This window comes from Ovis canadensis, chromosome 8 (assembly GCF_042477335.2).
Source record: "Ovis canadensis isolate MfBH-ARS-UI-01 breed Bighorn chromosome 8, ARS-UI_OviCan_v2, whole genome shotgun sequence".
Lineage (NCBI taxonomy): Eukaryota > Metazoa > Chordata > Mammalia > Artiodactyla > Bovidae > Ovis > Ovis canadensis.
Genome location: NC_091252.1, coordinates 88526265 through 88553258, shown reverse-complemented (window position 1 = coordinate 88553258; position 26994 = coordinate 88526265). Strand labels below are relative to the sequence as shown.

The following is a 26994-nucleotide window of genomic DNA, read 5'->3' as shown; positions in this document are numbered from 1 at the left end:
TTAATGCTGTAAGGTCCTGTATTAGAGGAAGGTCTGTCAGTCTAACTCCCAAACAACCAAGGAAGGGAATGAAACATAATACATATATATAAATATATATTTTTAAAATATTTTCTTTTTAAGGAAAGTGATACACAGCCATTCATAATACTTAGAACAGGGAGATTTTTATATTAGACCTCATAAGGAGGACACACTTCCATGTATTTCATGAAAATAGCTTCAGTAGCATCTATATGGAAACATAATGGGTTTTAAGACCTGCTTGGTGGCCCAACGTTAAAGCAATTGAGTTAAAACTGGTCAGTAGAAAAAAGAGAAGATAGTTCTAAACTGCTACATGAAATGGAAAGTAGTATTGCACTATAGAAACTATAATATTCATGCAAATGTGCTGTACCTTTTGAACTTGCCAGTGTATGATGCAATGTATTTAAAAATTCTCATCAAAATCCAATTCTACTGTATCATGCATTTGACGTAAATTAAAATGTTATTTTCTGTTTTAAATATTTAATTTACTTATTTGGTTTTTCTTCTTAGACATTGGAGGGTTTGTCAGGAAGGATGACTTGTCAAGTTCAGATCTTAAAAAAAGAAGTTCAAATCTCATTTTTTTTTAACCCCTCTGGATAAATTTCCCTATTATAAAATTATTCACATGCATTCCATTTATGTTAGCACTCAACTGAAAATAATGAAATCAAAAAAAGGTATTCATTTCTTGATATATTTCCTTGCTACTGAGGAGATTTTACTTTGGCGACGTGATATGAAGAGCCAACTCACTGGAAAAGACCCTGATGCTAGGAAAGACTGAAGGCAGAAAGAGAAGGGGGTGACAGAGGGCGAGATGGTTGAATGGTGTCACCAACTCGATGGACATGAGTTTGAGCAAGCTCCAGGAGATGGTGAATGACAGGGGAGCCTGGCATGATGCAGTCCTTGGGGTCACAAAGAGTCAGACAGGACCTCACAACTAGCAACAACAACAAAGGAGATCTGATTTGACAAAACATCTACTTCTGCCTTATTGACTGTGTGTGGATCACAACAAATGGTGGAAAATTCTTAAACAGATGGGAGTACCAGACCACCTTAGCTGCCTTCTGAAAAATCTGTATGCAGGTCAAAAAGCAACAGTTAGAACTGGACATGGAACAAAAATTGGTTCCAAATGGGGAAAGGAGTACGTCAAGGAAGTAGACTTGCTTATTTAACTTATACGCTGGGTACATCATGCGAAAGGGTGGACTAGATGAAGCACAAGCTGGAATCAAGATTGCTGGGAAAGACATCAATAACCTCAGATATGCAGATGGTACCACCCTTATGGCAGAAAGAGGAATTAAAGAGCCTCTTGATGAAGGTGAAAGAGGACAGTGAAAAAGCTGGCTTAAAACTCAACATTCACCGCATGTAAGAATTAAAGATTTTAAAATAAAAAAAAAAAAAACAACTCAACGTTCAAAAAAACAAAGATCATGGTATCTAGTCCCATCACTTCATGGCAAATAGATGGGGAAAAAAATAGAACAGTGAGAGACTTTATTTTCTTGGGCTCCAAAACCACTGCAGATGGTGACTGCAACCATGAAATTAAAAGATGCTTGTTGCTTGGAAGAAAAGCTGAGAGAGTCAATTCTTAGGCTAACTGATAAGAAGTCTGGGGTCCCTGAGGAGGAGAAAGGGGTCTGGGGTTCTCAAGGAGGAGGAGGAAAGGACAAACTTTATTTTTTTCTCTACATTCCTTAGTCTTAGTCACATAAAAAAATTGTTTTTTTCTTCTTTAAGCCCAGAACTGATGGTTACACAACAAACAACTCAGTTTGTTGTATACTAGGGATTATACAACAGTGTATCCTGCTTGAGGACAGTTTCTCCTTCCTGAAAACCTTCTGACTAATCCTGATATCTTAAAATGTAAATTATGGGAGTGGGTCTAATAGGATCTTTCTATTGTTAAGTTCTAATCCTGTTATCCTAAAATTTAAATTGTGGGAGTGGGTCTGGTCAAGTTTTTAAAACTTGAGGCATTCTTTTGATTTATTGTAATAACTGCAAGGAGATCCAACCAGTCCATTCTAAAGGAGATCAGTCCTGGGTATTCACTGGAAGGACTGATGCTGAAGCTGAAATTCCAATACTTTGGCCACCTCATGCAAAGAGTTGACTCATTGGAAAAGACCCTGATGCTAGGAGGAATTGGGGGCAGGAGGAGAAGGGGACGACAGAGGATGAGATGGCTGGATGGCATCACCAACTCGATGGACATGAGTTTGGGTAAACTCTGGGAGTTGGTGATGGACAGGGAGGCCTGGCATGCTGCGATTCATGGGGTCGCAAAGAGTCAGACACGACTAAGCAACTGAACTGAATAAGTAATTTAAAAAGTATATAACTCCCTTGCTAACACTAGCGAGGGGGGCACTCTCCATCCTTCTTCTGATGTCTATGTCAGAACCTTTCTCTGTCCCTTTTTACTTTAATAAAACTCTGCTACACAAAAGCTCTTGAGTGATCAAGCCTGGTCTCTGGTTCTGAAGTTAATTATTCTTTTTCGGAGATCAGGAATCCGATACTGTTCACTGTAAGCTATCAAAGCTATGACCAACCTAGACAGGATATTAAAAAGCGGAGACATTACTTTGCCAACAAAAATCCATCTAGTCAAAGCTATTGTTTTTCCAGTAGTCATGTATGGATGTGAAAGTTAGACCATAAAGAAGGCTCAGCACTGAAGAATCGATGCTTTTGTACTGTAGTGTTGGAGAAGATTCTTGAGAGTCCCTTGGACTGCAAGGAGATCCAACCTGTCCATCCAAAATGAAATCAGTCCTGAATATTCATTGGAAAGACTGATGCTGAAGCTAAAGCTCCAATACTTTGGCCACCTGAGGCAAAGGACTGACTCATTGGAAAAGAACCTGATTTTGAGAAAGATTGAAGGCCATGATGGAGGATGAGATGGTTGGATGGCATCACCAAGTCAATGGACATGAGTTTGAGCAGGCTCCAGGAGTTGGTGAAGGACAGGGAAGCCTGGCATGCTGCAGTCTATGGGGTTGCAAAAAATCAGACACAGCTGAGTGACTGAACAACAACAATATATTATGAAATGAGCAGCACAATAAATCTAGTTAGTATTCAAAACTACATATAGTTATAAACTTTTTCATGTGATGAAAACTTTTAAGAACTACTCTCTTAACAACCTACAAGTAAGCAACATAGAAATGTTAACTATAATCACCATGCTACTATATATTACATCCCCAAGACTTAAAGATATTTTTAAAGGCCTTTCATTTATGTAAAGGAAATATTTCTTTACCATCTTCTCAACATCAGAAGCAAAATATAAATGTTTGTTATCACATCAAATTAAAGCCACTGGAAATGTATAAATATTAGCTGTTATTTTTTCATTTTCCTTTCCACTGGATGTGCTCAGGGTCATACTATAAGATGGTAATTGGAAGTTAGAAAAAGAGTTAACAGGTCATTAACAGCTACTTATGAAAAGGTGCACAGAAGCAAATATGTGTGCCTCTAGTTATCTGGAAGCATTTTCCATTTTATGAAGAAAAAGCCTTAGAAGAGTTTGTGTGTTTAAGTCACACAGTAAATGGAGAAGATAGAATTCAAACTCAGCTATCTACATTGCTATCTGTAAACATTTGATGAGTGAATCATTGTACATGTGTTGCTAGTTCCTTTGCTGAAATAGCAGCAGAAAGTGCAGTGAATACATAAAAATGGCCGGAGGTAAGGCTGCAAGGAACACCATGAGAGCTTGTAACAGCACATGGATGGTTTGAGGAGGTACATGGATACCAAAGCAGCACTGATGACCTACAATGCCTTGAAGTTATTAGTATTAATTATTCAGTTTTAATCATGATTGGTTTTCCTGTTTTTATTGATTGTTTAGATCCAGGACAAAGTAAAAGAAGTTGAACAGAGCAAGACCATGAGTCAGGAATTCAGCCAGCAAATTCAGAAGATAGCCAGAGATATCACAACTATTCTAACCAAGCTGAGAGCAAAGACAGATAATTTAGTTCAAGCTAAAACTGACCAAAAGGTAAGGAAGGGGAAGTGGAAATATAAGGGGTGCTATTCAATGCCTTAAATATTTTAGGTGCATTAGTTTATTTTGAAGATACTAAAAAATAAATAAAACCTTTCTTATCAGGCTTCATCAAAACCAGACAATAAAGGCACGCAGTTTGTAGCTCAGCTTGTGAAGAATTTGCCCGCAATGCAGGAGACCCCAGTTCAATTCCTGGACTGGGAACATTTCCTGGAGAAGGGATAGGCTGTCCCCTCCAGTATTCTTAGGCTTCCCTGGTGTCTCAGACTTGGGTTTGATCCCTGGGTTGGGAAGGTCCCCTGGGGCAGGGCAATCCACTCCAGTATTCTTGCCTGGAGAATCCGCATGGAAAGAGGAGCCTGGCGGGCTATCGTCTATGGGATCTCAAGGAGCTGGACACGCCTGAGTGACTAAGCACAGCACAAAGAAATTTTATAAATACAATAGTATAATGTATTATCACAGTTAAACTGAATTCATAAATATGCATGTATATGTAGGTAAGAAGGAAGAGTGTCAAAGGCCTAAATGATGGCTGAGTAACTTAAGTACATATATACATTTCAAAATGAAGGATGTTCTTGGTACTTAAAACTGTGTTCTCACTCTGCCAGTGAGTGAAGTGACTAATCCTTTTTGGGTGGGACAGAAGGAAAATTTTAGCTCTCTCAGCCTCATAGGAAATAAACACCAGAATTACAAAACATCCTGCTCTTCCTTTCCAACTAAAGAAACAGAAATGAGCAGATCATAGTAGAATTTTTCTTTACAGTGTTTGTCTTTTATAAAAATCATTTAAAATACAATCCTTCTGGGAAAATGTATTTTCAGTAGTCTAATGTGCTTTCTTTTTGATGACCATCCAGGTGCTAGGAGAGGAATTAGATGGCTGTCACTTAAAATTAATGGAACTGGATAAAGCAGTGCAAAAATTCTCTGAACAGAATGGCCAGCTAGGTAAGCCACTGGCCAAGAAGATAGGAAAACTGACTGAACTTCACCAGCAGACCATCAGACAGGCCGAGAACCAGCTCTCCAAGCTCAACCAGGTATGCTTCCCAGGCTGGCAATCAATATTCTCTATGGCCGAAATTCAATTTTCTTATCAATGATTAGAGTAATTTAAGTGTAGTTTATCTCATATCATGCCTGTATTCCTAAGATTTATTTATACATGTAAACCTGACTTCATATCAAACCATATTATAAATTCATTCACAAAGGTGTTCATATAAATGGACATTTTAATAAATATATATATGTTCGTCTTTACTTGATCTTTACTTAATTGGTTCAGGTCACACTTCATCATAATTTTTGAGTATAGGCTGAACTTTTACAAATTGAGTGTTGTTTTTCTGCAGTCAAACATGAGTTAAATCAGAATTTGAAACCAGTAAATTATAATATTGAAAGTTATAATCCCCACCTACCACCTCCTTACTCAGTGAAGAGTATGAAAAAGGGGAGAAGAGCTATACAGAGGAATAAGAGATGAGAGTGGAGATTTTTTTTTTTTAAGACAGATTATTCAAGCATATTAGGAAATGGGACTTCATCCTAACATCACTGGGAAGTCTTTAATAGGTTTTCAATAAGGAAATTATTTTTCATTATGCCTTTAGATATCATAGATATTATAATGATCAACTGCCAGGATTATTGTATCCAAAGAGAAATAGAAGACTGATTTCTAGCTCAAGAAGCAGAGTATCCATTTTTTATCTGAATGGTAATGATTTATTTTTCAGGCAGCATCCCATCTAGAAGAATACAATGAAATGCTTGAGTTAATTTTAAGGTGGATTGAGAAAACTAAAATCTTGGTACATGGAAAGATTGCATGGAATTCTGCAAGCCAGCTTCGAGAACAATACATTTCACATCAGGTAACTTTAGGAAAAATAGTTTTCAAAAGGTAACTAAGAGGGTAATTTGATTTAACTGGCTAGATTGACAGAAAATTTGGAGGAACATGATGAAAAATTATTGAAGATGCCAAGAGAAATGAAAGCCAAGGTAGCTTTAACAACTTGTCCTGGGGACTGAAAAAAAAAAAAAAAAAGCAGCTACCCATGAGATTTCATAAGACTGAATAAGTAAATAAATATCCTCTATCACCTCTAAATTTTCCATTCCCCAAGACCAAAAATAACCATCCATATAGTATCTTTTTTTTTTTTGCAGCTTCTTTGAAACAATTGTACACAGGGATATGGTGGGAAATTCTACCCTTAGGAAGAGATGTAGGGACAGGTGGAAGGATCACAGGCTCTAGATTCAAACTGATGGGAAAACCACATCCTGCCACTTAGGGCTGTGTACTTTGGAGCAAACTACTTTGCCTTTCAGAATCCAGTCTTCTCATCAGTAAGATGGAGATGTAAATGATATGCATATGGCAGAGTTGTCACGAGGATCAAATGGTTTAACATGTGTGCAATCATCAAGCACAATGCCTGGCACCTGTGGGCTCGGTCAGAGCCTGAATCTCATGCCTCCTCCTTCCAGCGCTTCTGCCTGGTCACAGCGGGCTGACCTCCTGCGGGAAGTAGGGGCCAGCTGGAATGAGTCCACACCACATGGAGGCTGCATGACTTCACTTCCTCTGAAGTTTTCTCTTGGCCATATCATCCAGGAAATTATTTCATCTTTTTTAAATTTAGGCTTGAGTTAGATACAGATATCTTTTAGCCCAGTTATCAGGGCATCAAATACAAAATGGTCCTTGTTTAAGTTACATGGATATCCTCAAGTATGTTAGATTTTCTTTTTTGTTCTGATTTATGTATACTCATGTCATTTAAATACATCCCCTTTTCCATTCCTGTTGACAGAGTTCTAGATCAAAACCTCATTTTCCCGCTTTAACAGGCTCCTAATTGGTTTCCCTGTATTTATCGTTCTTCTCTAATCAATCTTGCACTCTCCTCTCAAGAAGTCTTTCTTAAACAATTGCAGAGTTGTTCTGCTTGAAGATCTGCATTATGCATTAACAGACAAGATTTAAGTTACAACTGGTTGTAGACAATGAAGAAAATACTCATGAGAGATCTAGAATGCAAACTTAAAAGAAAGCATTTTCATTGTCAACACTATTATTTAAAAGCTCATATTGAAGGAAGCTAGAGCTCTCAGACACTGTTGGTAACTTGGTAAAATCTCTTTGAAAAACAGTTGGAAAATGTATCATGCTCATCAAAACATTACTACCCTGTAATCCAAAATGTAGGAAATTTTTTATATGAGTATTAATGACTATACTGAAATTTTAAAGAAAACTTAAATAATGTTAAAAAAGGTTTTCTGAATAAATTTTTGGATTTAATAAGATAGAATGTAGACCATGAAGGTTTTAATTGACCATGAAGGTTTTCTTCTTTTTAGTTTTTAAAAATAGCCCCTATTCTCATTCATTTATTATTCAATAAACGTTTATAGAGTGCTTTCCAAAGCTGGGAATTTTGTTAGGCATTTAGAATACAAAGAATATTCCCTGCCTTGCCTCCAGGGAGTTGATAATTGAAGGGAGAAAAGAGATAGATGGGGTTCCCAGGTGGTACTAGTGGTAAAGAATCCGCCTGCCAATGCAGGAGACCCAGGAGACACAGATTCGCTCCCTGGGTTGGGAGGATCCCCTGGAATAGGAAATGGCACCCAACTCTAGTATTCTTGCCTGGAAAATGTCGTGGACAGAGGAGCCTGGTGGGCTACAGTCCAGCGGGCCGCAGAGAGTCAGACATGACTGAGTGACTAAGCACCAGGAGCCAGGTTAGATTAAGGAAGGAAAGAAACTGGGCATCCCGGGTGGCACTAGTTAGAAAGAACCTACCGGCCAGTGCAGGAGATGCAAGAGATGTGGGCTCGATTGCTGGGTTAGGAAGATCCCCTGGAGGAGGGCATAGCAACCCACTCCAGTATTCTTGCCTGGAGAATCCCATGAACAGCAGAGCCTGGCAAGCTACAGTCCTTGGGGGTCACAAAGAGTCGGACACGACTGAAACGACTTAGCAGAGAACAGCACAAGGAAGGAAAAGGTGACTCTGAGCTGAAAGACACACAGCCTAAAACGCACGGGAAAATCCCAGCAGAAAGAGGGAGGGGTGCTCTGCTTGGTGCACTGAGGAGGGGCTTTGCTGAGAGCTGGAAAGAGGCCAGAGAGATAAGAGAAGACAAAGACAGGCCATGAGAGCCTATGGAGATCTTGGCCTTTCTCCTGAAGTCACTCTAAGCCTTTGACAGACATTCTGCAGGCAGGTGACAAGCTCCAACCTATAGTTTAAGGAAGATGACTTAGAAGCCTGTGGAAGACAGATTGATGAAGGTAAGACAACATGGACAGTGGTTTCAATATTCCAGTAGACAGTGACAAAGTCTCACTTAGGAGGCTGAGAGGATGAAAATCAAGGGGCTTTACCTAGCGAGAAATCTGGACTTGGAGGCTTCTGGATGTGGGTAAAAGAGAGAAAGGAGCCCAGGATGGTTGCCAGGTTTTTCTGACTTGGGCAGGTGGCTGGGTTGGGTGCATCGAGGGCACAGGGGGACAGAGGTCAGGTGTCGGTGGTGACCTCACACATGCTCAGGAGAGAACTCGGCCTGTACACAATGTTCCAGGGAGTTCTTTCATGTCTGCCTGCCTTAAGAATTAATGAAAACTGAGTTTATCCAGAAACAATGCATAGAAAATGCACGTGTTTTAATGCCAGGCGAAAAAGATAAGAAATTGTAGGTATCTTATGATCTCAGTCACCTAAAATTATACCCAAATTGAACAGCAGTTATCCCTTATTTAAAGTCATCCCTGGAGTATGGGATTGTGGAATATTTTATCTTCTTTATTCTTCAATGTTTTCTAAGCTTTATAATATATGTATATGATATTGCAAGAGAAAACAATGTACTTTACTTTTTAAAAAGGGATCTATTGCAAAAGAGTGATGTCCCACCTCCCATTCTCCTCTTTACGCATTGCACGCCCCAGGAACTGCACATTTTGTGCCCACTCACCTATGTGCCTTTGCTTACGCTGTCCCTTCAGCAGAAAAGGTCTTTCCTTTTCCTCTCCATCTGTACAAATAGAAACATTCTCTGACTTAGCTCAGATGTGACTTTTCCAGGATGCCTTCTCCCAACCCTCCTACAGGTAATACCACCTCTCATTTCTGGCATCCTTAACCCTTTCTTCCCTTTCACTCTACTCATACAATGTATATTATATGCTTACTATTCCATTCATATGCTTGTTAGTCTCAATAGATGATGCTGTCCTGAATGCCAAGGGCTTTGTTTAATCACAAATAGTTTCTACCCCTTTGTCTCACTTTAAGCATTTGAGTCTTATTTTCGTTTCTTAGATCCATATATGCTTAGAGCTTAGCTATAGAATATGAGAGCTGAAAAGCATCTCTTTAGTTGAATATGAGAAAAGAGAGGCCAGTGAGCTGATGAAGACACCCAGTGCCTCAGAGCGTTACCACTGCTAGAATATTCCTGTCCTGAGTAGCTTGGGGTGGCAGACTGAGGACTAGCCTTATGGTTCAACACATACGGCCTCAACAGATTGTTTACAGCTCCTCACCTTTGATTTCTTTTTCTCTGAAAAGGGGGTGACAGGAAGTGGGAAACAGGCACAGAGCTGTGACGTTTAAACACGATAAAATACACAGTGTGCATGGGAAATGTAAATTAAATCTCCTTATCCCTTTCCCAATCTGATGGTCTTTACACCATACTGTCCTGATTACCTCTTTACCTACCTACCAATGTCCTGGATGTTGATAATTCCCTCTAGACCATGCTAGAAGAATCTGAAGATATTCACAATGATCTGGAAGCAATGACTGAGAAATTACAGTACCTCGATAGTGTGTACCATACAGAAATAATGTCTCAGCAAGTGGCAGACCTGGGACGGGAGACTGAGGAGCTGCGACAGGTGATCAAAATTCGTTTACAGAGTCTCCATGATGCTGCCAAGGTAAAAAAAAAAAAAAAGGTTATTTAAATGGAAAAGTGTATCATTATGGGCTTCCTGGGTGGCACAGTGGTAAAGAACCCTCCTGGAAATGCAGGAGACTCAAGAGATGCAGTTTCGATCCCTAGGTTGGGAAGATTCCCTGGAATAAGAAGTGGCAACCCGCTTCAGTATTCTTGCATGGAAAATTCCATGGACAGAGGAGCCTGGCAGACTATAGTCCAGGGGGTCGCAAAGAGTCCAACATGACTGAGTGACTGAGCACACACATCATTAAAAACAACAATGATGGGAGGCCCTTAGCAGTTCAGTGGTTAAGATTCTGTGCTGCCAATGCAAAGGACGTGGGTTCAGTCCCTGGCTGGGGAGCCAAGATCCCACATGCTGTGACCATAAAATAAAATAAAATTCATAGATACATTTTTAAGGTAAAATCAAATGGTGGCAGAAAGTGCATGTAGAGTGTTCACATCTAATGAGCCTTCTTGACTATGAATGTTACCCTCTTAGGCCTGACGCATGGTGAGGTCACACAGTACCATACGTTGGAGTTTGGAGCAGACAAAGGTTTATTACAGGGCTGTGCAAGGAAGCAGACAGCTCATGTCCAGAAAACCCATAGCATCTCGAAGGGTTTCAGCAAAGCATTTTTAAGGCCAGATGAGGAAGGAGTTTTGAAGCATCTGTGATCAGCTCATGCACAGTTCTCTGATTGGCTGATGGTGGGGTGACAGGGTGGTGGCTTAACATTATCAGTCCTTAAGCTCCAGGACGCCTGGAGCTGTGTGCTCTTGGTCATCAAGTAGTTAACACCATCCATTTGGTGGGGGATTTTAACATCTGTAAAACAAGTCAGGAAATGTACATCAGATACTATTATCTGGGTACTTCGAAGAGGAGCTAAAATAGAGGGTATAGGGGGAAGGATCTGCCCCAGAAGGCCCAATAGGGGGTCATGCTGTTCCTGGTGAATCTGAGGTTCTTGGATGTCTTGAGGCAGAAAGAATTCAGTGAGAGATAAAGTTATAGGTAAGAAGTGGATTTATTTAGAGAGAAACACACTCCACAGAGTGTGGGCCATCATAGAAGGTGAGAGAGAGCCCCGAACTATTGTGGTTCATTTTTATGGGCTGGGAAGTTTCATAGACTAATGAGTGGGAGGATTATTCCAATTATTTTGGGGGGAAAGAATGGAGATTTCCAGGAACTGGGCCACTACCCATTTTTTAACTTATGATTGGCCTCAAAACTGTTCTGGTGCTGGTGCACGTGTCATTTAGATGCTGATGTATTACCAATAGAATATAACGAGGCTCAAGGGCTACTGTAAGTCAGATCTTCTGCCATCTTGGACCTAATTGGTTCTAATCCATTTTTGTCATGTCCTATGGCTATGTCATTGTTTTAATGGTTGTACCCCTCCCCCTTTCCCTCTTGTTTCACTGCCTGTTTACATGATAGTAGTCTCCACCTATGACTTTGGACTTCAAGTGCTTATATATCAACATTGATGTCACTCTTACTCTGCAGGATATGAAAAAATTTGAAGCAGAGCTCAGAAACTTACAAGTTGCTTTGGAGCAAGCCCAGACAACCCTGACTTCTCCAGAAATTGGACGTCTAAGTCTCAAGGAACAACTCTCTCACCGACAGGCAAGCAAAAATAATTCAGGGGAAATGAGGGGGGAGCTATATTTTTGAAAAAGAAAGGATAGTTAGGAAAAGTGATTTCTAAACTTATTGTCTGAGCACTGTATGCAGTATTAAAAAAAACAATTCCTGGGAAAATTTTTATAACTTTGGACAGACCTGTAATTTAGTTAATATCTCTTGCTTTTGAAATAAACTATTAAAATGTAAAATTTAAAAATATTTTAGAATATATCTTTTAAATGGGAATTTTTTTTTTTTTTTCTTTTTGGCTGTTCTGGGTCTTTGTTGTGGTGTGTGGGCCTCTCTCTTTTTTTTTTTTTTTTTTTTTTTTTTGTGGGCCTCTCTTGTTATAGAGCACAGACTCCAGAGCACATGGGCTCAGGAGTTGAGGCACACGGGCGTGTAGGCGTGTAGGGCGAGTTGTGGCGTGTAGGCACAGCATGTGGGATCCTGGTTCCCTGACCAGGGATAGAACCTGAATCCCCTGCATTGGAAGGTGGATTCTTAACCACTGGACCACCCAGGAAAGTCCCAGGAAAAAATGTATATTTTATATCTACAAATACCTTGTATAAATAAATTGATATCAAATTGTATAAATATAGAATTTTAAAATTTAGAATGTGAACTTGCACTTTCAGCATTTGCTGTCTGAGATGGAGTCACTCAAGCCAAAAGTCCACGCGGTGCAGGTCTGTCAGAGCGCGCTCCGGATCCCTGAGGACGTGGTCACCAGCCTTCCGCTCTGCCACGCAGCTCTGCACCTGCAGGAGGAGGCCAGCCGGCTCCAGCATACGGCCATCCAGCAGTGCAACATCATGCAGGCACGTGCAGCTGGGCCAGCCAGCGTCTGCAGGCGGCCCCCACGGCGCCGGCAGAGCAGCAGCAAATGAGTCACCGGCTGCTTTTCTTAGCGCTTTCGTGGGCTCAGCCATCAGAACACATCCAGACTGTTAACTCTGACAGCTTGTTGTGATTATATAAAATAGGGACATGAAATGCTATCATTTAGATCACCCGCAAATGCCTGGGGCAAGCTCTATTAAAAATATATTTTGGTGAAAACTATCTTTTAGCAGCATATATATATATATATATATAATAAAAAACAACTTGTAAAGGTTAATTTTATATTCAACCATATATTTTTATGTTATTATTCATCTGAAAATCATCTAAAACTTTGTAATAAGATTTTACTGCTAAGGTACACTATAGAATTTTTTTTCATATTTCAGCTTATGATATATTTTATTGCCTGAGAAGTACACCCAGCTATAACTCTTAGTCCCTTCACCTAAGAGACCAATTATTTACTAAGAAGAAATGAAACTATCACATATTGAAGAAATGAAACTATCTCATATCTGCTTTCAACTAATATTTCACCTACTTTATCCAAAAATTGTAAACATACCCTCTCATTAAACCACTAATGGTCTATTTGGTCAACTCTTCCTGAATTATCTTTTGATTTGTTAAGACAGTAAATTCCTGAGTGTAGAAGTCACGCTTCATTCATTTTTTATAAATTTGCATTGGAGTGTAGTTGATTTACAATGTTGTGTTAGTTTTAGGTGTCTAGTAAAGCGAATCAGTTATACACATATCCACACCTTTTTAGATTCCTTTTCCATATAGGTCATTACAGAGTATTGAGTAGAGTTCCCTGTGCTATACAGTAGGTCTTTGTATGAAAGTGAAAGTGTTAGTTGCTCAGTCATGTCCAACTCTTGTGACCCCAGGGACTTTGGCCCAACAGGCTCCTCTGTCCATGGGATTCTACAGGCAATAATACTGGCATGGGTAGCTATTCTCTTCTCCAGGGGATCTTCCCGACCCAGGGATCAAACCTGGGTCTCCTGCACTGAAGGGAGATTCTTTACCATCTGAGCCACCAAGGAAGCCCCAGGTCCTTATTAGTTATCTGTTTTATACATGAGCTTCCCTGGTGACTCAGACGGTAAAGAATCTGCAATCCCAATCTCCCAATTTATCCCCCATCTCTCCCTCCTTGATAACCACAGGTTTATTTTCTACATTTGTGACTCTCTGCTTTGTAAATAAGTTCATTATTTGTACCATTTTTTTTTAGACTCCACATATAAGTGATCTCATATAATATTTGTTTTTGTCTGACTTACTTCACTCAGAATGACCTCTAGACAACCTCTACCTTTCTTGCTACAAATGACATACTTCATTCATTTTTTTCTATCTCCTATTCCAGCACTTAGTTGAGTCCCTCACAGAATTTACTTGACAGAAAAATGAAGTAATCATGTTTTTTGTACTACTTTTCTACCATGTTCTGGACCATAACATTGTCATCTTTAGGACAATAAGGAGAAGAAGGAGGATCTAACCACTTCAGTTCAGTTCACTTCAGTCGCTCATTTGTGTCTGACTCTTTGCCACCCCATGGACTGTAGCATGCCAGGCTTCCCAGTCCATCCCCAACTCCTGGAGCTTGCTCAAAGTCATGTCCATCAAATTTGGTTGTGCCATCCAAGTCCATTGTGTCGGTGATGTCATCCAACCATCTCATCCTCTGTTGTTCCCTTCTCCTCCCGCCTTCAATCTTTCCCAGCATCAAGGTCTTTTCCAGTGAGGCAGTTCGTCGCATCAGGTGGTCAAAGTATTTGGAGCTTCAGCTTCAGTCCTTCCAATGAATACCCAGGACTGATTTCCTTTAAGATTAACTGGTTTGATCTCCTTGCTGTCCAAGGGACTCTCAAGGGTCTTCTCCAGCACCACTATGTTCGGCCAAAGGTAGCTCAGACAGTAAAGCGTCTGCCTGCAATGCAGAAGACGCGGGTTCAATCCCTGGGTTGGGAAGAGCCTCTGGAGAAGGAAATGGCAGCCCACTCCAGCACTCTTGCCTGGAAAATTCCATGGATGGAGGAGCCTGGTAGGCTACAGTCCATGGGGTCGCAAAGAGTCTTACACGACTGAGCGACTTCACTTTCAAGACTCTCAAGAGTCTTCTCCAGCACCATTATGTTCAGTCCATCAATAATCTTGACAAAATGTTTTAGAGAGAAGGCTCTGAAATATCAGCAGAAAACTGGGAATTTGAATCTCTAGGAATTTTCGGCATCATTTTTTTGCTCCCTTGACTCATGGGTAAATAAACATTAACACCAGAGTTTGTCAGAGTTTGCACAGGAGCACGCATACAGTTACTAATATTGACAGATAATTGTCTATGCTTTTGTTTTTTCCTTCAAAGGAGGCTGTGGTGCAGTATGAACAATATGAGCAAGAAATGCAGCACCTCCAGGAACTCATAGAAGGAGCTCACAGAGAGATTGAGGATAAGCCTGTGGCCACCAGCAACATCCAGGAACTGCAAGCCCAGATTTCTCGGCATGAGGTAAGACAAGCCAAGTTCAAGGGCAGGGCCCTGGCTTGGTGAGAATATGTGATTGGTTTTTAGCGGATGAAATGGAAAGATTTTCCCTGTCCGGGACATAACATGTTGGGTTCTTGGAGAGCTTCTTTGGCTGTCTTTGCATTTTGAGTGCTATTTTTCCTGATGTTCTCTAAGACCCAGTAGCATGAGTCCTCCACTTAATTCCAAAACCTTTTGACACAACATTCATGACATGTCTGTCTCCACCATGACCCACTGACTGCTTCCAGCAGAATTCTCACAATCCATACACCAAAACACACTATACTCCCTGTCTTCTTTATTTATTTATTCATTTGGCCTCTCCATGCTGCATATGGGATCTTAATTCCCCGACCAGAGATTGAACCTGTGTCTCCTGCACTGGAAGTGTGGAATCTTAACCACTGGACTGCCAGAGAAGTCCCTGTACTCCCTGTCTTTACAGATCATAAGGAACAGCAATGCTTAAAGCCTTGCTGCTTTGATGGCCTTCTTTAAAAAGAAGGGATATTTCACGTTAAAGAGAAAATCATTTGCTCTTTCATGTATAGGTCATTTCACCTCCTTTTACCAAAATCAGTGAATGGCTCATATTGTTGATTTTGATGATTACCGTGTTATGACTCTTAACAGCTTTTCCATTTTCAGATATGCCTCCTTCCTTGTATCTTTGGCATCATTATGACCTTAGAACTTGAACACCCTGTGTGCAAACCTGGTCTCAGAGATCATATACCTCGAGTGTTTCAGTTCCTTCAGGAGAGCAGTGACTTTCCTTTCCTGACTTGTTAAATCCTGTATAGGTCACGTTGACTTGTTCCTTGAGGGCTGATTACAGCATCATGAATTTTGGAAAGTTACTAGAGGAGGGCGTGTCTTCTTTCTCTGTGCCAAGGATAGACATTTAGCTTATCCTTCCATCTACTCTATTTTAACTATGTTCTCATAAGAGCAACAAAATTTTCCAAACAAAATATCATAGCAAGGTTCTCATAAGATTCAATTGTTGAATTTTTAACAATTGTTGTTAAACAGTTGGAAAATCTCACTCCCCCCACCTTGGCAAATGCAGTTCTTTAATTTCTTGTCACATCCAATGCATCACATTCATGTATGATTTATAAAATAATGTAAATAAATAGCCTACCTCCATTTACTCCCATACTGTAGATTATCATCTATGTTAACTATTCGTTTCTCTTCTGTCACTGGTTAAATGAAAAGATGTTCTGCAAATACTTGAAAACTATATATAAGGCATACATTAGACTTCATAATACACATTTATTCTGAAACTACTTTTAATCCCACATTGTAAGATCCAGAATTTTGTTGCAACAACTTTTCAACTACAGCACCGAAAATATATATATTTTTTAATCTATCTGGAATGACAATAATTATGATTACTATAGATTTTTTGTTGTTTTATGTGTTTTAAGACAGTTTACAGTGTTTTTGGTTTATCTTTCACAAAAACCTGATGAGCTTAAGAATTTGTGTGGGTGTGAATTGTCTCCATTTTACTGATAAGAAAACAGAAATAAATTTTTTAGAATGACTTCTTAAGCTTCCAGATGTAGTAACTGATAGAAAACAGATTCTAATCTGGTATATCTGGGGACTTCTCTGGTGGTCTGGTGGTTAAGACTCAGAGCTTCCACTGCAGGAGGCACGAGTTCAGTCCCTGGTCAGGGAACTAAGACTGGAAAAAAAAAGAAAGAATGATGGTCCAGGAGAATAAACGACTTGCCAGCTCTCAGCAGAGTCAGCCATAGACTGTCCTCTGGCTCCTGTTCAGTGATCTGTTCATTTTGTCGCTTCTTCTCCCAGTTCTAAACATTAGTGCAGACTTGTGTTGGTTTTGGCATGTGATTCAGAGTGTACTTGCATGTTTATAATGACATAGTCCTGCATCAGGCTCATTGTTTGTGGAAAACAAACACAGGAAGGAAAGTGCTGTGGAGGGCAGTGGGGAGTGGAGGCGGGGGTGGTGGGAGTTGTTGGGGAAGCCTGATAGCCTGATTTATAACGGAATTCTGGGAGAATGTTTTTTTCTGTTTTTTTCTGTGTGTTTTTAATGGATTTTCATCTTGAGGTAAGGCTAGTTTCCATATACTTAACTTTAACTCATAAAGATGAATAATCATTTGTTTATTTCTAGGAAATTCACTTTTTTCCCTGTAATTTTTCAAATGTTACATTTAATTAAAAAAAAAAAAAAAGAAGCGATCCTGTCACTTTTAAAGCATAGAAGAGACTCTCAGAGCTGCTTTCCACGTGACACAGAGGGCATGCTCCTGGGCGCAGGTGGTTGCCCAGAGGGCACCGTCCCTCAGAGCAGCCACTGTACCCGAGTTCCCACTTGTACACTCATCCCTTGTCTTGATCTTCAGAAACACTCAGTTAAAACTACACATACATACGCTTCCTGAGCATGGAGAACTCATTAACCCATCCATGCTCCATTTTAATTTAGTGAATTTGACCCCCAACCCACAAAGCTCCTGGGACACTGGCAGGTTTCTTTTTACAGAAAAAAGTTCTAGAGAACTATTTCTTCAAGGGAGTCTCTTGGATTAATGATAAAAGGCAGATTTTCATAGGCCTAATAAATCAAAATCTTTTGGAGCCTAGACCAGAACTGCATTGCTAACAAGATGAGTTTTATACCCAATAATTTGAGATTTAGAAAACGGGCATTTGCTCTCAGTGTGCTAAGCAGGGTACTGCCATAGGGGATGTGACCACCCCTGTGGGCATGAATGGTGGAAGGACTGAGGCTAACTCTGTTTCTCACAGAGTCCTCAATTCTACCAGATGGGCAGCCATGGTATGAAGGCTCAGTGGAGTATACGAGGGAAATTTTCATGAATGCACAAAATTTTAGCTGAAAACAGAATTCAAGGAGTCCAGTGAGCTGGTAGATGACTTCCAAACATGCATGTTTACTAGTAATTATAGAGTATTCATATGTTAGGCACTAAAGCATATGTGATAAATAGCTATTTAATCATTATTTTAAAAATCCTATTAGGGGAATTTTCTGGCAGTCTGGTGGCTAGGCCTTGGTGCTTTCAATATGCCATGAGCCTGGGTTCAATCCAGGGAACTAAGATCCATCAAGCTGTGTGACTTGGCCAAAAAAAAAAAAAAAATCCTAGTTAGACCTAATAGGTTTAACTAAGTATCTGCAACCCCGAGAGGTAAAGAAGTGATGATTTCTACTTTTTAAATCCTAGATTAAAAAAATTCCTGTACTTTCTACTAGAAGTCAAGAAGACAGGCTGCTAGCTGAATTCTCCTGGATTGTTTTCCCTTATGCTGACACAGTCGGTTTTGTTTGGGAGGGGAAACACAAAGTGACAACAATCACAAAACGGTGTGTTTGTGTGTACATATACATATACACACAGAAGGCAATGGCACCCCACTCCAGTACTCTTGCCTGGAAAATCCCATGGACAGAGGAGCCTGGTACGTTATAGTCCATGGGGTCGCAAAGAGTCGGACAAGACTGAGTGACTTCACTCTTCATACATATACACATGTATATAGATACACGTGTATCATTTTGTTATTTTGTTTCTGAACTTAAAGTTCAAAGCTGTAGTTTGACTGTCAAGTTCAAAGCTCTCCTTTGAGTGTGCTGCTGCTGCTGCTAAGTCACTTCAGTCGTGTCCAATTCTGTGCGACCCCATAGACGGCAGCCCACCAGGCTCCCCCGTCCCTGGGATTCTCCAGGAAAAAACACTGAAGTGGGTTGCCATTTCCTTCTCCAATGCATGAAAGTGAAAAGTGAAAGTGAAGTCACTCAGTCGTGTCCAACTCTTCACCACCCCATGGACTGCAGCCTACCAGGCTCCTCCGTCCATGGGATTTTCCAGGCAAGAGTACTGGAGTGGGGAGCCATTGCCTTTGAGTGTATACACACACATTTTAAAGACTCACAAAATGTGTACTGTACTAAACGACAGCTTTTCAAGTGAAGAAGCCAAATAAAAGGAATAGAAAAAAAAGCAGAGATTTTGTACTTTTAGGATTAATATTTTTGCTTACATGAATGTAAAAAAAAGAGAATGCTTACATGTTCATTTTTTAGTCTTTGAAGTAAATAAAGTATAAATTTAACATTTTAAGATTACCATTTTAGATTATTTTAGAATTTTAATACTATAATATTCATTTTTAAGAGCTATGTGCTATTCAAAATATATTTTCAATTAGCTCCTTGTAAAAATTTTAAAACCTCTATCTCTCAAAACAATTTTTTTTTTGACTAACAAAGGAAATCAAAAGACATTAAAACTGAACAGAACTTCAAGTTCAAAGCTCTAGTTTAAGGCATCAGAAACATTAGAGGCATAATGGAGTGCATGATGGAAAATTTCATGACTGCACAAAATTTTCTTTGGGGAGTAAAATGCATCAAAATTAAGGATTTCCTAAGTAGTCTTTAGCTTATCTGCAAAAAACAACTCGCCGGGGTCACAGGAATTCAGGAGCAGTTTACTTTATGACTCGTCTGTCACAAATGACTGCTCTGTTTGACATATTCGAGGTGGTAAGAACCGAGCATTGCATTTTTGGCAGTTTTAGTCATCACATGACCTAATTTCCATGGCATGAACCATCTGGCAATTTCAGATTCCTCGGGCATTTTAAAGAAAGTTGCCAGTCTTTAACGTTACCCAAATGCCAGTCCAGCCCCGAGCATCTCTGGGATTAGAATCGCGGCCGCCTGGCTCCGTGCCTCCCGCCGCGCGGTCCCCACCGCCCCTCCCTGCCCCGGCGCGCTGTGGTCTGGCTCCGGGCGCGCGGCAGGCAGGCTCCGCGCTCGCACCGTCCACATCCTGCCTCCCCGCCGCTCGGTCTGGCGCGGCTCTGTGATTTCATTGGCCAGCCCCGGAGGAAGATGAACGCTACTAGCTCTGTTTCCTTCTGATGCTGCTGTGACACCCCGAGGCGGGGGGATATGTTTCCTCAGGAGCTGGCTCAGAAAATTAAGGGCTACCAGGAGCAGATCGCCTCTTTGAACTCCAAGTGCAAGATGCTGACCGTGAAAGCCAAGCACGCCACCATGCTGCTGACGGTGACCGAGGTGGAGGGGCTGGCAGAGGGGACGGAGGACTTGGCCGGGGAGCTCCTCCCCGCGACCTCGGCCCACCCCTCTGTGGTCATGGTGAGTAAGGGTCAAGGCCGGCTTGCCAATGCGCTGTCTTCCTACTGCCTCCTGGCTAGTGGCCTGAGCTCCTTTCAAGGGGCTTGGTATTAGAGATCTTGCAGATATGAACTGAAGAACAGTCCCCTTAACTCTCTGACTACATTTGGGCCGAGGCCAGTCTTTAACGCTGTATCAGTGGCAGTTGAAACGAAGCTGTTTGTTTGAGACTCCTGAATTACTTAACGTGCTGAAGGTCAGCCCTGCATTTGTTTATAATTTAGCAATAATGCTCAGAGGCTCTGAGTGTCAAAAAATTCCTTTGCGCAGTTTTCTAGTTTTCTGGGGAAATGGGAGAATCACGCTACATATATGCTGAGTGACTAGGTATGCTTGCCGATTCTGTATGTTTCATAACATATCGAAGAAAAGCTATTATTAGAAGAATAAGATAGTAGAAAATCCAACAGTTAACTTTGGATTAAAATAAATTCCATTCATTTCTATCTGCAATGTTATTTCCCCCATCACTGTGCACCTAAAATGAGTTCATTATCCTCTTAATTCATTGTTTTCCAGCACTTATATTTTCACACATATGTACTATGTCTTCAGTAGTGTATAACCAAACCCGACCTCTTTTTGTGATATATTACTTTGGGTGCATTTGTCTCGCTGGAATAGTTGGAATTCGAAATACCTACAAAAGACCAAGCTTTAATTCATAGACCCTTCTCTCATGTGTTTGCTTTGTGATTTTTAATCGTTATTTATAGAGATACAGACAATCAAGAAAGGGAACATAAGTTAAAGAAATGTTTAATCGACAGTGAAACTCCATAACGTGACTTGTTTCCCCGACCGACGTTTGTTTTACAGTGGTCCCTACTGTCATAGTCACTTGAGGACGAAACTTTCAAGTAGTAACACAGAATTTGTATGTAAATTGAGATCTCAGTAACTCTTAACTTTTGTTGTATGGTTATCTCTGTTTTAACCGGTGCCTGGTCAGGTGTTTTGTTAATATAACTAACCAATTTTCGTGTCCTTTGGGCCACATTCTATGTGACAGATGACTGCAGGTCGCTGTCACACTTTGCTGTCACCTGTCACTGAGGAGTCTGGGGAGGAGGGAACCAACAGTGAGATCTCTTCTCCGCCTGCTTGTCGCTCCCCTTCACCTGTGGCTAATACAGATGCCTCTGTTAACCAGGTACTGCCCACTTGACATTCCTCTAGCTCAGATCTCTGAACGGATGCAGGACTACATTCTCTGTTCTTATTAGACTGTGGGTATGGGTCATAGACTTTGAGAATCACACCATTAGGTGTGACAGTTGCATAAACTGTGATTATCATGTGAGACCCATGCTGGCTTCACCTACCATCTCTCCTGGGCTACAGAGATGAGATGAGCAAAAAATTAGGTCACAGAAATGGGAGCTGCAGAAGGGCCTGTTTTAAGGCATTATGGCTTTAGCATCTAACAGCTGTTTGTAATGGAGTACTGCATCCTAATAGAAAATGAAACGTTCATGTCACCTTTGTAAAATAACATGATTCTATTGCTGTTGTTAACATTCACTGAACAAAGTGTTGACACTTGCCAGCTCGGATTTTGAAGATGGAAAATTTATCTTCACCATATAATATAACAAAGACTTCTTCATTATTTACTAGTTGCCAACCAATTTAAAGGCCGTCTGTCAGTATACACATTAGTGTCTAACTAGATCTGTGTTTTGAGTTTTCTTATCTGTCAATAACCTTAAGTTTTATTTTCTATAAAATGGGGACAACAGCTTCTCATTATGAGGTGCCTTTTGAGTGTACATTCCATTAACTATAGATCATACTAAATTAAATATCTCAAAAGCTTTCATGAAAAATATTGCATAGAAATCAAAAGGATGTTTTCATAATAATCAGAATTGTTTAATGCATATTGAATAATGCTTTCTTTTCTTTTCTTTAGCCAAATAACCAAAAAAAAATTTTTAATTGCTTTACTATGAAATTACTTGTGTTTAAAAATGCTGAAATTTATTATCAAGGGAGAAACATTGACCAGAGCAAATGTTCTATAAGCTATATTACAAACCAATCATATTATTTTATTTTGAGCCCACCTCCCTCCAAACAAGGAAAATAAAGCAATGAAATCTTTTGATAAAACAATTCTCATGGTAAAAATCTATGGAGCTCTAAGAAAGGTATCAGTTCATTCATTATCAGCTAGGTAGCTTGCTTGGCATGAAATCTTGTGCTAGGATCCAGAGATATAACAAAGGATGAAACAGCAGTGGCCCCTGCTTTCAAGTGCCTTATAGTTGAGTGAGAAAAGTGGCCATAACTTGAATAATAACAAAAGTTATAATAACAAAAGTGCTAGGGGAAATTTTAAAAAAGGAGAAGTTCACGGTGTTCTGGAGGATTTGGGAAATTGTTCTCCAAATTCTGATTTTAAAATATGAATTACTCATTCTTTGACGATGTGTTCTTCCCTGTGGCCGCAGATGTCATTAGAATCATAGAAATATGGCTAGAGTCAGCTTTTTACTGTGTAAGAAAATGTATCCTATACGATGGGTTTAATGTTCTTAAAATTTCCAAATTGAACAGTGAACACTGACTGTTGGACTAACACTATGGAAAGAATATCCCTCTTCTAAAATTATAAATCTCAGTGCTGCATCTTACGAAGTGTCTTTCTTTGTACAGGTGAAAGTCTTCTGTAAATGATATTATATGCAAGCATTTTCATTACAATTGCTTTAACTGTCAAGCTCAATCAAATCCCCAAATTATGAGCAAAATTATACTTTGTCTTAATCCCATTTTAACCCCCCTCCCAAATCACAGGAAAACTTTGATTTAAATTTTAATATTAACCTGACATAGTATTATATAAATTAGGGGAAAAAGATCTTTATTTCTTTCATGTCAGACAACTTTACTCCCAGGAAGTTGTTAGAAAGCAAAAGTGTTATGCTTGGTGTTATTCAAACAAATTGACCCCGTCATTCCAGCCACATGCAATTCTTGTCAAGTGACGTAAGTCAGAGGAAAATGAACAAATACTGCAACATGGCCAGTGATGCCTGCTTTTATAAAACTCTCTTGAAGCTGAGGAAAGAGTTTAGAATTCCCATAAGTTCCAGTTTGCAGACTCAAAACACTGCACAGAATGTACACAGCTGTTTCAAGGAAAAGGCCAAATATAACTGCTTTATAAAATTGCAGCTGTTAAAAAAAAAGACTGTGCTTGCTACTTCTGTAAGTAGATCTCCATTATATAACTCACTGATCTCCCCAGTCAGTGTGTTCTGTCCCTGACGGTAGTTATTAGCCGAAATGTGATAGCGGTTTAGTTTACTTGAGGCGAGAAATAAAGATACATCCCCAGACTTTGCTGCAGGATTCTTGATCCTATTAAAAGCAAGCCAAGACTTGGGCTCCTCCTCGGAAGAGTTGAAGAAAGTAGAAGTTTGAAAAGAGCAGTATTGTAGTAAGTAGAATCCCTGTCTCCAGTTTAAAAGCTGGGGATGGATCCCAGCTCTTCTGCTAAGCTGCATGTACCTGGGAAGTCCTTCATTTGTAATGGGAAGCAGTGCTGCTACTTAATTCACCACATTGTGAAAGTTAAATGCGATGTGGATTGTGAAAGCACATTTTAGACTGGAAAAGGAATCAAAATGTAGCAGTTTCCAAATTTAATTCCTTAGGAATCTGCTAGATAATAACTCCTTTAATGTAGACATGTAACCAACAAGAGATATTTCTGGGGGTGGGTCCTCACTATAACGTATTTAGCAGTTACTTATAGAACTGATCAATTTATTTTATTAAATCTATGTAGTCCTAAAATAGATGCAAATTATTAATCTATAAAAGGTGATATTTTCAAATTATTTTAAGAAATTTGAGACACAGAAGCCAGAAAACAGATTTTTTGGTAACAAATTTATTTCATTTTATTCTTTTGGGCCTTCATTATTTATAATAGAGTATTTAAAATTTTTATATCAAAACAACTTTTTGCTTTTCCTTGTGGGCACTCATAGTACTATTAATACCATCCGTGTAAGCAAAATAATAGAGTTTAAAAAAGTGTTTTTAGAGAACGTCCCTGGTGGTCAGTGTTTAACACTCTCCATTTTCAGTGTAGAAGATGTGGGTTTGATTCCCGGTTGAGGAGGTTAGAAGATCTTATATGCCATGCAGTGCAGCAAAAACAAAAAAAAAGTGCTTTTACATATACAATTTTTTATGAACATATATGTTATTGTTGTTTAGTTGCTAAGATGTGTCTGGCTGTTTGTGACCCCATGGACTGTGGCCCACCAGGCTCCTCTGTCCATGGGATTCTCCACTGGAGTGGCTTACCATTTCCTTCTCCAGGGAACCTTCCTGACCTGGAGATTAAACCCAAGTCTCCTCCATTCCAGGTGGATTCTTTATCGCTGAGCCACCAGGGAAGCCCAATGAAGGTATATACTTGCTTGTTATCTGCCAGACACTCCATGGTATGCTCAGATTCAGCCACTTGCACAGTATTTAAGGAACTCATAGTCTGTGTGAGAGCAGGCACATGGTGACCGTGGAGTGGGGCAAGTGCTATGAGGGTGGGAAGCAGAATGTGAAGGAAGGACACAGGGTAAGTTCCTACATAAGGCTGGAGTTCAGCGGGTCGAGGACTCCCCCCTTTAGTTTTAAAGTAGTATAAGTCAGGCACAGTTGGAGTGCTCTGGAGTGAGAAGTCTTTCAGGCAGGAAGAAGCACATATAGGAAGCTTTTTCATGCAGCAGGAAGGAAAACGGCCTAGCAAGGCAACTGCAAATAACATCAGTATAAGGGGAGAAGCATAGATTTGGAGAAGGAGGTGGGGGGAGAAATGAAGCTGAGGGGGATATAGGAAACACACCCTGATGCCACACGAAAAGAATCTGAACTTTGTCCAGGAGCTAATAGTTAACCACTGAAGGAATTTAACTAGAAGCTCTGCACAGAAATGAGCTTTAGAACAGCTTCTTCAGTATCAGTGTAGACAGGAGGGTGGTGATGGACAAATCCAGAGCCAGGGAAGTGAGTGAGGGACAAAAGTTTACACACTCAGACTGATGACTGGTCACCAGTCATTTACTGATGATGTAAATGAAAGAAACAGGCAGGGGGGCTGTGGGGCCCTGACAGAGCCTCCCCACGTGAACTAGGCAGCCTTTCCTCTCTTAGAATTACTGTGGGCACATGAACGTGGAATCCTGTCTTACCTGGCTTCCGGTTCACAGGGGAAGCCATGAATCGGGATTCTTACAAAAGCTCCTTTTCTGGTTGAAGAGAAATTCTAAACGATTTAAAACACTGTATAAGCCAAGCTAAATAAATGCAGGCTAGAGGCAACCTGCAGGCCGCCAGTTTGCAACCTGAGAGTTAGGAAGTTGTCACTATAACGTGAACTTGAACTTGAACCCAACCTGCCTGTGCTGTGGCAAAGGTATAGAACTTCATCCTTACATGCGCAGTGGTGGTCAGGGAGACAAGGAATGGAGAATAAATCCCAAATGAGATGATTAGAAAGATGGATAAAACTTCATCCTTTCATTGAAAGATGGACAAAACGTCATCATTTTTCCTAAATCCATTTCTTATCCTCCATGTGGTTTTTTTGGTTGGTTGGTTTGTTTTGTTTTTGCAAGTATTGAGTTTGAAGAGACTTTGGGATCAACTTGTATAACTCATTATGTGAGTCTGGAGCTCATAAATATAGCAGTGTTTAAGAATGAGTGCACAGAACAAAAGAGAAAGACCGAATGACGAGAGAGGTAGGAGGAGAACAGAGAGGGTAAAAGGAAAGTCTTTTCCAAGAAGGGATGATCAGTGGTACCGAATTCCAGTGAGAAACCAGGCAAGAGAAGATTCAAAAAATAATCATTTTATATCACAGAAAACAACCACTGATGATTATGGCCAGAGCACTTTTAATGGAGTCACTAGAATCAAGGCTCAGTTGGGTATTTAGAAGCGGACGGGTGAACATATCAAATGTAAACTGCCATCTTCAGAAACTGAATTATGAAGCAAAAGGGAGAAAACGATGGTTACAAACGTGTGTGCAAATTGTATCTGTGTGTAATGAGTCATTATGTTATGATTTGTAGAACTTTCTAATATATGATACCCTAAAAGAAAAAAACAAAGAAGGCTGTGTGTAGGTGTTTTCAGATGGAAAAGATTTATTTATATGCTAAGGGGAAGGTCAATGGAGATGGAGTAGATATCAATGAACCAAGATCCTTGAGAAAGGGAAGGTGGATGGGGCTGTAGGGGTAGGTGAAAGCATTATCTTTACTCAAAAGGACTAGAAAGAGTGAAATAGAGGTGAGTCTGAATATAGACAGACCTTTGAAAATTTGAGAAGTTGCAGAAATATCCCAATTTGTGTGTGTGTACACGTATGCACACACACATGCATTCTGTAAGGAAAAGTTGGATTGAGTCAGAGTTGGGGTTTTCCAAGTGGTTGAAGCAGAACTTAAAGGGGCGAAGGAAACACAGCTGTTGGCAAGAGAATGGTTTACATCACTTAGTCAGAAATATACTCAGGGTGAATCAGTTCAGTGATGACAGCCTATCATGTTCAAGGAGGGCACGTGGGCGAGGATGGATGGATATAAGGTTGTCAGGGACTTGAAATAACAAGATGATCTGCTCAA

General features: G+C 40.1%; 1 protein-coding gene across 1 annotated transcript in view; it reads left to right on the top strand.

Annotated features, from left to right (window-relative positions):
- SYNE1 (spectrin repeat containing nuclear envelope protein 1) overlaps positions 1 to 26994 on the top strand; it is a 495298-nt gene that overhangs the window by 288311 nt on the left and 179993 nt on the right. The window contains exons 84-92 of the mRNA XM_069598737.1: positions 3935 to 4087; positions 4963 to 5145; positions 5848 to 5985; positions 9888 to 10073; positions 11601 to 11723; positions 12365 to 12547; positions 14956 to 15099; positions 20108 to 20302; positions 21354 to 21494. Of these exons, the coding sequence (XP_069454838.1) occupies positions 3935 to 4087; positions 4963 to 5145; positions 5848 to 5985; positions 9888 to 10073; positions 11601 to 11723; positions 12365 to 12547; positions 14956 to 15099; positions 20108 to 20302; positions 21354 to 21494 (1446 nt within the window). The remainder of the gene's footprint in view (positions 1 to 3934; positions 4088 to 4962; positions 5146 to 5847; positions 5986 to 9887; positions 10074 to 11600; positions 11724 to 12364; positions 12548 to 14955; positions 15100 to 20107; positions 20303 to 21353; positions 21495 to 26994) is intronic.